At 35.0% G+C, this 15,000-nt stretch overlaps 2 protein-coding genes across 7 annotated transcripts in view; one reads left to right on the top strand and one right to left on the bottom strand.

The window, feature by feature from the left end:
• The window catches only part of LOC125680539 (uncharacterized), a 30,163-nt gene extending 18,442 nt beyond the window's left edge, over positions 1-11,721 (bottom strand). For 2 of the 6 annotated variants that reach the window (XM_048920213.2, XM_048920217.2), the window contains exons 1-5: positions 11,653-11,721; positions 10,032-10,189; positions 9,455-9,555; positions 5,656-5,767; positions 446-557 (exon numbers count right to left, since the gene is read on the bottom strand). In XM_048920213.2, the coding sequence (XP_048776170.2) occupies positions 446-557; positions 5,656-5,690 (147 nt within the window). In that variant the 5' untranslated portion in view covers positions 5,691-5,767; positions 9,455-9,555; positions 10,032-10,189; positions 11,653-11,721. Of the gene's footprint in view, positions 1-445; positions 558-2,448; positions 2,616-5,655; positions 5,768-9,454; positions 9,556-10,031; positions 10,190-11,652 lie in introns of all 6 variants that reach the window. The other 4 variants (XM_048920218.2, XM_048920219.2, XM_048920215.2 and 1 more) reach the window with 4 other exon arrangements.
• Positions 11,701-15,000, top strand: part of LOC125680542 (early estrogen-induced gene 1 protein-like) — a 25,420-nt gene continuing 22,120 nt past the window's right edge. The window contains exon 1 of the mRNA XM_048920224.2: positions 11,701-12,264. Within this exon, the coding sequence (XP_048776181.1) occupies positions 12,095-12,264 (170 nt within the window). The 5' untranslated portion in view covers positions 11,701-12,094. The remainder of the gene's footprint in view (positions 12,265-15,000) is intronic.

Raw genomic sequence — 15,000 nt, 5'->3', positions numbered from 1 at the left:
TAGATTATGAATTTCTAATAGCCCTATCTAGTGACAATAATGTATTCATGAACTAGTTAAATTTCTCTCCATTATCTATAGAACCAGTCGCAGTAGCTTAGTGGAACAGTGTTTGCTTTGTAACCGTGAGGTCAAGAGTTCGAGCCCTACTTGTGCCATGACCACATCAAACCTAAGTGATTGCTCCTTTGAACACTCGGCATCTAGAAGTGAGAATTGCGGGTCTTTCAGATATGACCTTAAAAAAGGTGGTTCCATGTCACGTCAGGTTTTGGCATGATAAAGAACCCTCACTGCTACGGCCCTGAGCGCTAAGCATAGGTCTAACTTTTGGTACTTCACCTACAGCTGGTGACGTCTTAATGAGTGAAAAATTCTCGACAGAACACAAAAGAATCAATCATCTACAGTATATAAAGGCATCAGACAATTCACTGACACTTACATCTATGAGATTCTGCAGACATCGGTCATCACCGTCATTCCATTTCACAACCATCGTAAATGGTGGATCCTCTGTATGTATATAAAACTTCATGTCTTCTGTTATGGACTCACTGTAAATGTAAATGATGTAAAATTCTTTTCTTTTGTGATGTTTGAAAAACTAATAATCATGTTGGAACAAATTCAGCAATTAAAATCAAAGACAGATCCTTTATTTGTTGAGCACTAATTTTAGCTTTAAAGTAGAGTTGTCCTTGTGGGATTCATACTCCCTGCATGGCACACTCAACACTAACTACATTTCATATTTGAACACTGTATATTTATATAAGCACCATATTCATTCTAAATAATCTTTTATGCAGCCATGCACATCTACTACACTGTCTACACACACATTGCAAATGCTTATAATCACATCAAACTTTTATAATCCCATAATGACAATGTCCTTGAGATATTCTTAATTATTTTGAGCGAGCAGGATGACATACTTCCAAATCAAAAGGCACCTTGTGTAGGCCTTGCAATAAAATGGCATCAGACCTCAATTCAAATACAGATCTACCAATTATAATGGACAAGTTTTGTTTATGTATCACTTGAAAGATGGGAAAAGACCTAAATGCTGTCCTGAACCAGTCATTGAGGCACAAAATATAGGTGAGATGCAGCATCTTTTGGAAGAAACATCCTCAAATGTGTCACAAGGGACAGCTTGTTGGTATTCCACTTGTCATAATCTAGCTGAGAACAGACCTAAACTCTGTCAAGAGTGACTAAAGCACACAAAAAGTTGGTCAGATGCAGCGTCAAGACCATAACTTAAAAGAAGTAGCCCCAGATTGTCATAAGAGCAAGACTGATTTGCATTCTTCTTATAATAAGGTAAAAACAGACATAAATGCTGCCACTGCAGTACAAAAGGTAACGGAGATGCAGCATCCAGGCAATAAGTTGAAACAAGAGTACCACAAACGGTACATCATATGCCCATCAGACAATGATGACAAATACAGATATTGCATGGAAATTTTGTCATCATTGTCTGATGGGCATATGATGTACCGTTTGTGGTACTCTTGTTTCAACTTATTGCCTGGATGCTGCATCTCCTTTACCTTTTGTACTGCAGTGGCAGCATGAGAAAACGTCCAAGAAACTATTTGACCTACTTTTGGCCCTAAAGCAGGTCACATTGCACCAATGAAGTTGAAATGCATACTGAATCTATATTTATCTGAGGGGAAAGTTGTGACTACATTTCGAGGGAACACCTGTATCCATAACGAAAAAATATGGAAAACTGTTTGACCTTCTTTTAGCCCTAAAGTAGCTAGGTCACAGCTAGTGCACCAATTAAGTTGAAATGCAAACTGAATCTCCATTTCTCTGAGAGGAAGGTGGTGCCTACATTTCGAGGGAATACCTGTATCAATAATGAAAAAATATGGAAAACTGTTTGACCTACTTTTAGCCCTAAAGTAGGTCATGGTGCACCAATCAAGCTGAAATGCAACCAGAACTTGTATTTCTCCTAGAAAAAGCTTGTGACTAAATTCAGGGGCAATATCTGTTTTCATAGCGAAAAAAAGTCCGGAAAACTGTTTTACCTACTTTTAGCCCTAAAGTAGGTCAAAGTACACCAATCCAGCTGAAATGCTAACTCACTTTTAAACGTCTTTAGGAAGAAATTATAGCCAAATTTCAATGCTATACATGAATTTGTTATAGAAAAAAATCCACAAAACATGACCTCAGACAGACAGATGCATGGACAGTGCCATAACATAGCGTGGACGGTCTAACGATGAGCATATAAAAAGTAATTATATCCAAAAATGTGTAAAATGAGCAAGTATGCTTAAAATTCCACTTGAAGAACCCAAGTGCTGTCCTTAACCTTGTGGCTACAGATGGACCGAGAGTCAACATACATGGATAGTCAGATCAACATTTCTGCAAGGGGAAAATGGCAACATTTGTGAAAAGAAAACTTACTAGGATATATATACATGTAGTTGATAGTTGTCTCAGTCTCAGATCCTCTAGACTTTGTTTGACTTTCGTGAAATTCTATGAAATGTTGTAATGCTAACAAGACGAGTTCAACTCCACACCAAATCTCTCCCAAAATCTAGTACCTAACTTCCAGACATCAGGCCCACCTACGACAAAAGAAAAAATCAGAAAATTTAATCTATGATCTTGTTTGAATTTTGTATTCACCAAAGTCATTGGAACTTATTATAAAAATTGTAAATGAAAGAATAAGATGTTATAGAAATGAAATTTTCATCTAAACAAGTTTTTTTTTAAATCAAAGTGTATCTATTATATCATAACATGTTTCAAAGTTTATGTAGGTCATAGACCATAGTTACAAAAGAAAAAAATATGAAAAGAAGTCATACAAGATGTTTTTTGGAAAATTTTGTACATTTTTTTTTCAGAACACGAGAAGTTCAATTAAGCAAATTCTGATGTGCAGTCTATGCTTGTAGGAACTGAAGTGTTCACATAGTCAGTGAGCTGCAATACACAGTGGAACTTATTTGATTTAAATTCACTTACTAAATAATGATTCCAAAATAGCACATTTCACATGTGCATGCAAAGATTTAAAACACGCATTAGATACAGACAAACGTGTATATTACTTACAAAATTTACTTACTTGTGTACATATTTGGTATAAAATTAACAAAATGATCAATGATGTGCTGTAAAGACACTTATTTTAGAGAACGTCATAATCAATTACATCTCTATATCCTGCATCTATGATGTCATTAAGTATATATTACACAATCCTGACATAAACTAAAGTAGTGAAGCTTGTTTCTGTCCCGGGGTAACCACATAGGACTCCATAATGTTATGATTCTCTTAAGTGCAATAACTAACACCAAAGTGTGATGATGAAAAATGTTAATCTCCAGGTGCAGAGGGCACCATTGGTGTAAAATGCTAGTAACTGAAAGTTTGGTTTTGATCATTACAATAGTAATTGCTCTTAAAAAGTTGTGTACCAAATATTGCAGCTATGAATTTAACCTTGCCAATTCACTATTTTATAATTCTGAACATTTGATCAAGTGATTTGTATTAAGTGACAAGAAACATTATTATGAACAGGCACTCTGACGATTCTCTCTGACTTTGGGCTGTGCATATTTTGCAAACTGCAGATGCTTTTTAGAACTGAAATTGCATGAATAAACCTAACATTGAAGCACACAAAAATGTTTTTGCATTTCATATCCATTTAATTTCAAATTGGTAGCTTGAAGAATGAAGTAATTACTCATGACATTATAAATGAAGAAAAACTTCCAGTATCTTTATTTTCACATAACCTCACACTACAGTATATTCAGCTATCACATCTCCGAGCATTCAGTTACTGACAACAATCAGTAGACTTAAGTTCATTGAACCATCAATGAGAATTCAAGCTTACTGCCCCCTCTTTACGTGATAACTGATTATAAGGGCTCCATTTCTTCATTTTTTTTTCATGTACAACTTTTAATCTTTGTTGTGACCAATCCTGACCCCGGAGATCGTGGTTTGAATTTATTTGATTTCACACAGCATGAAGAGGCTTCCGTACAAAGACAAAATGCACCCTTGTATTTCTTGTAGAGAGGACATTTAAAGAATTTTCCTGTACATGTATTATTCTGAGTACCAATTGTGACCCAATATGCATGTACCATCATAGTTTAGCTAGGCTTTACATTCTAGGATCCCTTTCAGCATTCAACGATCACACATTGACATGTACCATTACACATTTAGTGTGACCTTTTAACTTTATTAACACAATAATCACTGACAAGACCTCACACTGTATAGAGCTACACCTACAGAGGGCATCACATATCATACTAAAGCCTATACAGAGAGCATCGGATATCATACTAAAGCCTATACAGAGAGCATCGGATATCATACTAAAGCTTATACAGAGAGCATCAGATATCATACTAAAGCCTATACAGAGGGCATCAGATATCATACTAAAGCCTATACAGAGAGCATCAGATATCATACTAAAGCCTATACAGAGGGCATCAGATATCATACTAAAGCCTATTGAACTGTATAGAGCTACACATACAGAGAGCATTGGATATCATACTAAAGCCTATTGAACTGTATAGAGCTACACATAAAGAGAGCATTGGATATCATACTAAAGCCTATACAGACAGCATTGGATATCATACTAAAGCCTATACAGAGAGCATCAGATATCATACTAAAGCCTATACAGAGAGCATCGGATATCATACTAAAGCCAATACAGAGAGCATCGGATATCATACTAAAGCCTATACAGAGAGCATCGGATATCATACTAAAGCCTATACAGAGAGCATCAGATATCATACTAAAGCCTATTGAACTGTATAGAGCTACACATACAGAGAGCATTGGATATCATACTAAAGCCTATACAGAGAGCATCAGATATCATACTAAAGCCTATTGAACTGTATAGAGCTACACATACAGAGAGCATCGGATATCATACTAAAGCCTATACAGAGAGCATCAGATATCATAATAAAGCCTATACAGAGAGCATCGGATATCATACTAAAGCCTATACAGAGAGCATCAGATATCATACTAAAGCCTATTGAACTGTATAGAGCTACACATACAGAGAGCATTGGATATCATACTAAAGCCTATTGAACTGTATAGAGCTACACATACAGAGAGCATTGGATATCATACTAAAGCCTATACAGAGAGCATCGGATATCATACTAAAGCCTATACAGAGAGCATCAGATATCATACTAAAGCCTATACAGAGAGCATCAGATATCATACTAAAGCCTATACAGAGGGCATCAGATATCATACTAAAGCCTATTGAACTGTATAGAGCTACACATACAGAGAGCATTGGATATCATACTAAAGCCTATTGAACTGTATAAAGCTACACGTACAGAGGGCATCAAATATCATACTAAAGCCTATTGAACTGTATAAAGCTACATGTACAGAGGGCATCAAATATCATACTAAAGCCTATTGAACTGTATATTCCCTTGGCTTCTCTTCTTTTAGGTGACTTTAAGCCTTAGGATATCATTGTCCATAAAGTACACTATCATTTCTATTAAATATGAAACTTTTAGATTATACTTATCAAATTTGAAGGGATTTAACCTATCATGTCACCTGTTTGGATAAAATGGAACAAAAGGCCTGTTCATTTGTCTGCTGCCTCTCCATGTCAGAAATCACACATTTGATGGCAGGTGATGAGTTCTTTCTACATCTACATGATTCCCTTTCAAAATAAAGAATATGATAAAAGCCTATGATCACCACTGTCATATCATGAAAAGACATTTGAATGAATTAGTAAGTGTTATTTAAAGTCGTCACATATACATTTAACAAGAAATATGACTGAGCTCAAAATGACATGTACTGTCACTACAACATCACATTCATTGGTGATAGGGTATCAAAAACTATTCATTGTAGCATTTTATAAAAATTCAATATTTCTATTGTATCACTATTAGGTTAGATCTAAATATCATCTGAACCTACAACGATATCCATGAGAAAGGTCAGGCACAATGACTTCATCTGACATACACTTTACATAAGTTTATCTAGCTAGTTTTCATAGGAATCGGTGGTCTAGAGGTTAGAGTGTTCACGGAAGGCCAGGGTTCAAATCCCGGCCGTGACAGACCTAAGTCATTTACACTGATAGTGACAGTTTCATCGCCAAACGCCCAGCATCAGGTGAAAATGTCACGAGTCCTCGGAGATGACCTTAAAAACTGAGGTCCCGTGTCACAGTAGGTGTGGCACGCTAAAAAACCCTCACTGCCCAATGGTAGTAAGCACCAGGCAAAGACTAATATTTGAAGCTTTGAAGCCCTTCACCGGTATTAGTGACATCTCCATATGAGTGAAAAATTCTCTCTCTCGACAGAGAGAGAGAGACGTTAAACAAGATTCAATCAATCAATCATAAGATACTGCCTTTGAAATATTCTCTTCAAGATATGGCCGGGGTTCTTTTAAAGAAGAAGATAGTATAAAAGTATCAACAGTATTTTATGTAAAAGTATCAACAGTATTTTATGAATTGCATAGTGGATTAAACCTGTTTATATACACACATACTGGTATTCCAAAAAGACATTGTATTCAACACAATTAAGTTATATATACATGTAAAGTAAAAAAAATTCATTATATTCAAAGTTTCACAGAAGATGAAAGATGGCAGATATTGCAAATTTTCAAGATGAGACATCCTGTTTAGATGAAGATTAATTTATATTTATTCAAATATTAACAGTCTAAGTTTTGCTTCATAAAACTCCTTTAAAAATTCATATAGCTATGATACAATAACATCAATCACACCAACATCACAATGTAGATCATCAGCATAATAGAAGCATAGTTGTTACAGCAACCAGGTTCTTGATCCTGGAACTGTCTCAAACCTAAGATGGTTACTCGTAACTTTGATGTGACTGTTCCTTTGTCAAGTGTCAAACTTGAGATGCAAAAGACATGGATGTTTTGGATTTGACCTTAAACATGTTAAAAATAGAGACCTAAGGAGAAAGCTTAAATAGGTTCAGCCTGCTACCTAATCCTTATCATGTCATCCATAATACTGTTTAAATTGAAAATAGCAGTCTCATGACACAGAGGGCGTATAAGGCACAACTCTCACTACTAAGGTCTTCAGTGCTATGTCTCATGACACAGAGGGCGTATAAGGCACAACTCTCACTACTAAGGTCTTCAGTGCTATGCATGTGGCACTTCACCTTCAACTAGTGGTATCTTCATGAGTGAAAAATTCTTGAATGGGATATGAAATATTAACAGTCCATGTTTTGCTTCAAAAAAATCCTTTTAAAAATTATAACAGTTATAATACAATAACATCAATCACATCAGCATCACAATGTATACAAATACAGTTTATCAGTAATGAACATTTGTTTGTTAAATTGGTTAATGACGGGTATCCTTTACAAACAGCCCGATTTGTTAGTTAAGCCTATCTATTATGAAAAACAATTATATATCCATATCAGTAAAAAGGCATTTGAATGTAAATTAAAAATATAAAATTTCCTATATCCTTACTGAGATATCCGATTCCAATACAAATGATATTTCAAATATTTAAAGTGACTTATAGGTCCTATGGACCAGGTGCAAATTATATGTATTGATGCACATGTCACTATACCACTAAAGAATTAATACACATCTAGGGAATTACATTAAAAATAACAGCCATGGCCATGCTGTTACATAGTTGACTTACAAGTATGGAAAATTATAAGAGGGATGCCCTTCAGATATTGATCTTATCTAAATAACAAGAGGTCCATGAGCCACATCGCTCACCTGAGTCACCTTGGCCCATATCTGAAGACTTTCCATATATATTTGCAAGTAAAACCTAATAGTCCCTATTATGGCCCAAACTATCCTTTGCAAACTTGAATCTACACTATGTCAGAAAGCTTTCATGTAAATGTCAACTTCTTTGGCCCAATGGTTCTTGAGAAGAAGATTTTTAAAGCTTTTTCCTATATTTGTATGTAAAACTTTGAACCCCCCCCCCCCACTTGTGGCCCCATCCTACCCCCCGGGGGCCATGATTTGAACAAACTTGAATCTGCACTATGTCAGAAAGTTTTCATGTAAAAATCAGCTTTTCTGGCTCAGTGGTTTTTGAGAAGAAGATTTTTAAAGATTTTTCCTATATATTTGTATGTAAAACTTTGATCCCCTATTGTGGCCCCATCCAACCCCAGGGGCCCATGATTTGAACAAACTTGAATCTGCATTATGTCAGGAAGCTTTCATGTAAATCTCAGCTTTTCTGGCTTAGTGGTTCTTGAGAAGAAGATTTTTAAAGTTTTTCCCTATATATTTGTATGTAAAACTTTGATCCCCCCTTGTGGCCCCATCCTACCACCGGGGGCCATGATTTGAACAAACTTGAATCTGCAATATGTCAGGAAGCTTTCAGGTAAATTTCAGCTCTTCTGACCCAGTGGTTCTTGAGAAGAAGATTTTTAAATGACCCCACGCTATTTTTGCATTTTTGTGATTATCTCCCCTTTGAAAGGGACATGGCCCTTTATTTGAACAAACTTGAAAGCCCTTCACCCAAGAATGCTTTTGGCCATGTTTGGTTGAAATTGGCCCAGTGGTTCATGAGAAGAAGATGAAAATGTGAAAAGTTTACAGACAGACGGACGGACAGACAGACGGTCGCCGGACAAAATGTGATCAGAAAAGCTCACTTGAGCTTTCGGCTCAGGTGAGCTAAAAAGTAACTACAAGCATTATTATGCTATACTATGAAATGGATGTGCAGACAAAATTTCATAATGTATTAACATACATTATACAATCTGTCTACGTATCTGTTCTATGTTATAGCATAACATGTAATTTTTAATCATTTAATGCTTATAAACAACCATACTCTCAAACAAAGATCCTGGTATAAGTGACCACCATGGGGAGACATACGGGCATACTGCCACAGATTATTCATCAAAAGCATAAAAAATACACTAAATTTGAAAAGTGAATTTGGACTCGAGTGTATTAGCTATTGCAGCATCCAAATTTACATCAGACATTGTAGTTTGCCTTGGACTGTATTTGTAAAATTTGGAATGACTCTTTTAAATCATTTCCAGTAATAATAACCATGCAGTACCTTTAAAACTGTCAACCCATAAAATTTCTAGAAGTAAGAAATGTGTACCATCATGGCATGAAGGATTCAATAACAAACTTAAACATACAAAATTCCAGAAGAAATGTTTACATTCACGTGACAAAAAAGTCAAAAAGTCTGGCAAGTGAAGAGCAGATAGAACAGATATTTCCTACAACACTCAAGGTAGCTGAAATTGGTTATATAAACAGTTCTATAAGAGAGGGCATCAGAGAGGGTTACCTGGTAATACCGAAGCCTTCTGGTGTTATATAAAATCTACGTCAAGATGATACAGGTGTGCCCCCTCCTCCTCAAAAGAGATGGTAGCTCAATAAAGGACTCTAAATGAAGAACACAGATACTACTAGTGGTAAAATTCCAACCAGTCTTCACCTAGGATACATCAAAATCTAACCAAGGAGGAATGAAAAATCACATCAGATTTTGTCATGGTTACAATTGAGCTCAAACATGTCTAGCCTATATAATGCTTTTTAATTGATCTAATGTTATGGTAAACAAGTAATTGTGATGTCATGATAAAGTAGCAATTTGATGTCAACAATGTAAATACTCTAGTCTATGCTGTTTTTGTAATACTCCCACCATATTCTCAACAATGTCCAAAACTCTACTCCCACAATATTCTCTGAATCTCAACAATATCAAAAGTACTAATTGGACCAGATCATGTAAACAACTTCATATCTAAATTGTGTTTCCCATTGGAAATCCTCTGAGAAACTCCACAAACTCAAATACTATAAGAATGATCGTGACTGAGTGATTGCTCATTAATAACTGATATGCAACTCACAGTGGTTGTGAATCATCAGAATTTGTATATGCTGAGTCCAAGATCTCTAAAGGCATGGTTCTCTAAAGGCATGGTTCTCTAAAGGCATGGTTCTCTAAAGGCATGGTTCTCTAAAGGCATGGTTCTCTAAAGGCATGGTTCTGGAACCACTTCTATTTCTGTGTCATATAAATGATATCCACTTGTCAGATAGATTGTTTGCTGTAAATTGCTGCCTCTGTCATGCAATTATTACACAATATGACCATTACTAACTCTAAAAAGATCTATAGAACTAGACCTCTACATGTATGGGAACAAAAAGATCTATAGAACTAGACCTCTACATGTATGGGAAATGTACTTAAGGAGGAATACTACATCATCATACTGGCAGACTTCCTTTTGAAACTTATAAGTATTAACAATACATGTATATTCCTTTCAAATTTAATAGCCTAGCTGGGAATCTCAGTAGGTTTATGTGTTGACTGCTGATCTGTAGTTCATGCGTTCAAGTCTAGCTGGGGTTTTGATTTTTTTCAGATTACTTTCTACTAAAACTGTAATTGTTCACTAAATGAGGTAAATTAAAAACTTTTCAATTTCATTATTGTACACATTCTCCACTTTCCATCCATATCAGATTTCTCTGGAGTGTAATTCCTCCTTAAAGCAAAAGAAGTGAGATGAACATGTAAAGAAAATGTATCCTTCTTACCTATCGTTGGTTCATTCTATTTTAGCTAAGTCATAAAACTTAACTGGTTGTGACCCTGGAGTTATGCATTTCCATACAGTTACACTGTAAATTGAGGAATTTTAGAGTTCTTTTTCAAAAGTAGTTGGGAGGATGGTACCATCTATATTTATTGCATAATCAGTTCATCTTACCAATACTTATAATTAAACAAAAAAATCCAAATTTTTTCACCTCAAATTTCTCTAAATCATTTCATTTGTAACTTAAAGTGCTTTAAACACATAAAAAAGATATCAGATATTCAGTCTTCCCAAATACCATCATAGAGTGTACCTAGTTTAAAGACTTGGGTAAGCATGCAGATAGTGTTAGGGCACTTAGATTAATCTGAAATTACTGTACATTGATTCAAATTTAGATGCAGTCATTTGACAATGGACCTAACATGACCATTCATGCTCCCTTCTCTGTTGCACTTATGCTGAATAGGTCTTTTGACGTACTTATAGAGATCTAGAAAGCTTGATGATATAATAGCTTTTATATCGCGAAATCTAGACAATGTGACGACCGCTGTGAGATAAGTATCTAATATTACAGATTAGCTGTGACTTGAATTGTTGTAACGTGGTTAGAAAACCGGTGTTCCTACTGACATTACATAAGCTGGTTCCTACTAGCATGTGATACAATGTTAAATCTTTACTAGGTTTTAGCTCGTAGTGAAGTTCTTGTATACCAATAGATCTTTTCTGATGATAATTAGCTAATATTACTGTATTAGGCCATTTAGGCCTAGACCTATACATGTCTTGGTCCCCTCACCGTGTCCGAAGGACATTTAACGAACAAGAAGTTCCTGAGATTGCAGGTACGACACCTGTCGTCTGCCATATTATCTATCAATTCACGAGTTACTGTACGAGACTGCAAACTCACCTTGGAGTCCTTTTTTTTTTTTTTTATCAATCACAATCTTGCGTTTGTTTACACCGGAAACCGGAACTTGAAAATTTTCTCTTATGCGCGAGTGCGTGAGGAGTTTGCTGGCAAGTGCCTCGGTATAACTTGTTTATCCAGAGAAGGTTTTCTTATTTTTAAACGTGGACCAGAAAGTTTATGTAATGGTGACCTAAAACAGCATTTTTTTGGTACACGTTCAGTAGCATTTTATCTTTTTATTATGGATATGCTCGGTACTGTATAAGAATATTCAGATTTATCTGTTGAGGAACGCTGTGAATCTGGTGATGGATCTTTCCACCGGTTTACCTCTCATTTGATTTTCATCGTAGTTGTGAAGGAGTAAATTTTGTTGGATGCAACCATGTAACTTTTCAAAAACCACTGAAGTTGGGAATCCCCACTTTTTCATCATGAGATGACTCGTATTTCAAAGATGATGTCTTTATTCATGATGAAGAAAAAGAGATACAAGTTTAATGTTAACTTTAGACTTGAAGAGTTGTCTTCTGTTCCATTTATAAGTGGTTTGCTGTTTGCTAAAATCCGACTTTTGGAAGGTGGAAGCTTTTTAGAACAAAGTACAAGGTAATATTAATCACATTATATGAATGTACGGTGCATGTGTAACAATAGCTATATGCAACTATGGATTTTCCATCATAATCTACTTTTATTATTCACCTTCCATTATGATCCATAACTTAACAGACAAAATATGTCACAATATATACAGAATATGTGCAAAGAGTTAAGATACTAGTGGTTTCAGAAATAACTTAAATTAGACATATATATATAGCATCTCCTATGAATGATGATCTTTTATATGCATACATCTGATTTCTAGTCAACTCGTACCCTGACCGACTCGTACCCAGGTCAACTCGTACCCAATAGGTCAACTCGTACCCAAAAGGCAAAAGTAAACTCATACTCAAGAATCTGCCCATAATGCAATATATCTATGCGCATATAAGTGAAATATCGCTTAGGTACGAGTTGTCATCATATTAAAGAGGAGCAGTCAACTCGTAACCAGATTCTTGGGTACGAGTTGACTTTTGCCTTTTGGGTACGAGTTGACCTATGGGGTACGAGTTGACTTGACTCCATACATCTGTCTGTTCTATTATAGTTCAAACTTCATTGTGATCAACTAAATTCTGTGAAAAGCTACACAAAAATTCTGCTTTCATGCATAATTTAATTACATCTTGCTGCTCTCAAAACTCTAAATATAAATCTAAGCTCTGAGAATATGTTTATTATTAGTGTACTACATTCATAGTACTATATGGATTATAAATGCTCAGTTGTTAGTTCACTAATATGGGTATTTTTTCCCGTTATCAAACTAAATGCTGCAACTATAATATAAAGGTATTGATCTAGTTTATTGAAGTAACATGTGCTCAAGAGACCCTTCACTTTCATAAAATGATTTTCAGTGTAATGTTATAATGGGGATTCAAATTTATATAAATTTCTATATATTTATTTTATCTTTTGATTTTAGCACTACATCAAGTATTAAATATGTACATAATTATATGTGCACTGTTGTATTAATCAGACTTAAGTACTGTAATCTTTATTTTCTACATGTGCATATAAACATTTAAAATTATTCATTGTAACATGCTTGCACACTTCAATTTGATAACCAAGTTTTAAATGACCAACTATTCTACATTAAACATGGGGTGTTTAAACACGTTAAAGACACATTTCTTGTTTAAATCGAAGGATGTGTTTAAATATAGATGTAACACAATAGATTGAGTGTTGTTACACAATTGCACCTATTTTAATATAAGAAAATTCTTGGCCACAGGTGAACTTTATAGCCATACCTGTACTTTATAACCTTATGTCTGTCATCATGAGGCCATCATTAAAAATATTTTTGTTTGATGTACTCCGACCCACATTTTTCAAGGTGGGTAGGTAGGTAGGTATTATTATTATTTTTTTGCAGTATCGAAAAAATTTATTATTGTCATAAAAACGCAGACTTAGAAATTTATTGATGTTTTCATTAAACATTGGACAAGACAGATTTAATAATTATTACTATAAAACATTCATCAAAAAAGTTTCTTAGAGAATATAAACCTTTAAAATGAAACAATGTCTATTTCCCTGGAAACCAAATTAAAAAAAAATTAAAAATTAAAAGTACTGAAAAAAATGATTGGGTAGGGGCGATTTTCACGGGTCGGCCGGAGTACATCAAACAATCAATTTTTAATTTTGGCCTGATTATTATAAATTAACTGCAGTTGGTGTTTAACTAGAAATGTAAAGTTCTAACCAGTGCCATCCAAGCAAGTCACTGGTCTCAGTTTCAGAGAATCAGAATCTTAAGTAGATTTAGGTAAATTGTTTTTGTAAACTTCCGAAGTTTTCATTGATCTTGAATTCCTCGCTGTCAAAAGTTTATGAATCATGAAATGTTTACACGGCATGTAGGTAGACCCCCAGCTCAACTGGTTTTTAAATTGTGGGATTTCAATGTTGTATTCATTGAGAGTTCATCCCACAAAAACACTGTGAATAGATTTGATAGTCAGCTAAAAGAGTGTTGAAATTTGAGCTCCTCAATGGAAAATGTCTAACAATTAGTTGTATACTTTGAATAAGAAGTGTTGGGTTATATACAGAATGTTAGAAATCCACTCTTAATTGTATGTCAAGTTGGTAGACCGGAAGACCTTCTTTGGGATAAGAATCTTAAAGAGTTGTATTTATCAAACTTCAGAGGAAGAAAATCTCTTTATTTTCTCTATATTGTTTCGTTTGAACTTTCATATACATGCAGCCACCTTTGAAATAGTGATAGACACATGATAGATGTGCAACAAGTCTAAAATGCTACTGCAGAATTATTGAGCAGGCAAATAGATTGCTTATCTATAAATTTTATGAGGTGGTACTTGTCTCACTCATGGAAAGAATAGGCACATTGTCATGTATATGATGTAATCCGAGATTCCTCATGCATCATGTTATAATATAAAGGGGGGGGGGGGGGGGGCATGAGTCCGAGGAATCTTGGATTGTCATGGGGAAAAAAAGAAGATCAAAATTAAACCAAGAACCCTTTATTCTGATTGCAGATAAGAACATGTACAATACATGAGAAAGAATGTCCACTTTATCTAATCATGACAGTTATCAGAGCTCCGTGTGTTATGTTTACTTATGCCAATTGATAAGATACATGAATGTGTACTTTTCCTTTGGTGAATACATTGTTCTGAACCCAGTATCAACCACCACCAACTCGGAGCATCCTGTTTACATACATTGTACACTAAT

This window comes from Ostrea edulis, chromosome 2, assembly GCF_947568905.1.
Source record: "Ostrea edulis chromosome 2, xbOstEdul1.1, whole genome shotgun sequence".
NCBI classification, from domain to species: Eukaryota; Metazoa; Mollusca; class Bivalvia; order Ostreida; family Ostreidae; genus Ostrea; species Ostrea edulis.
The sequence above is the reverse complement of the archived record's forward strand: the minus strand, read 5'-3'. Positions and strand labels throughout refer to the sequence as shown.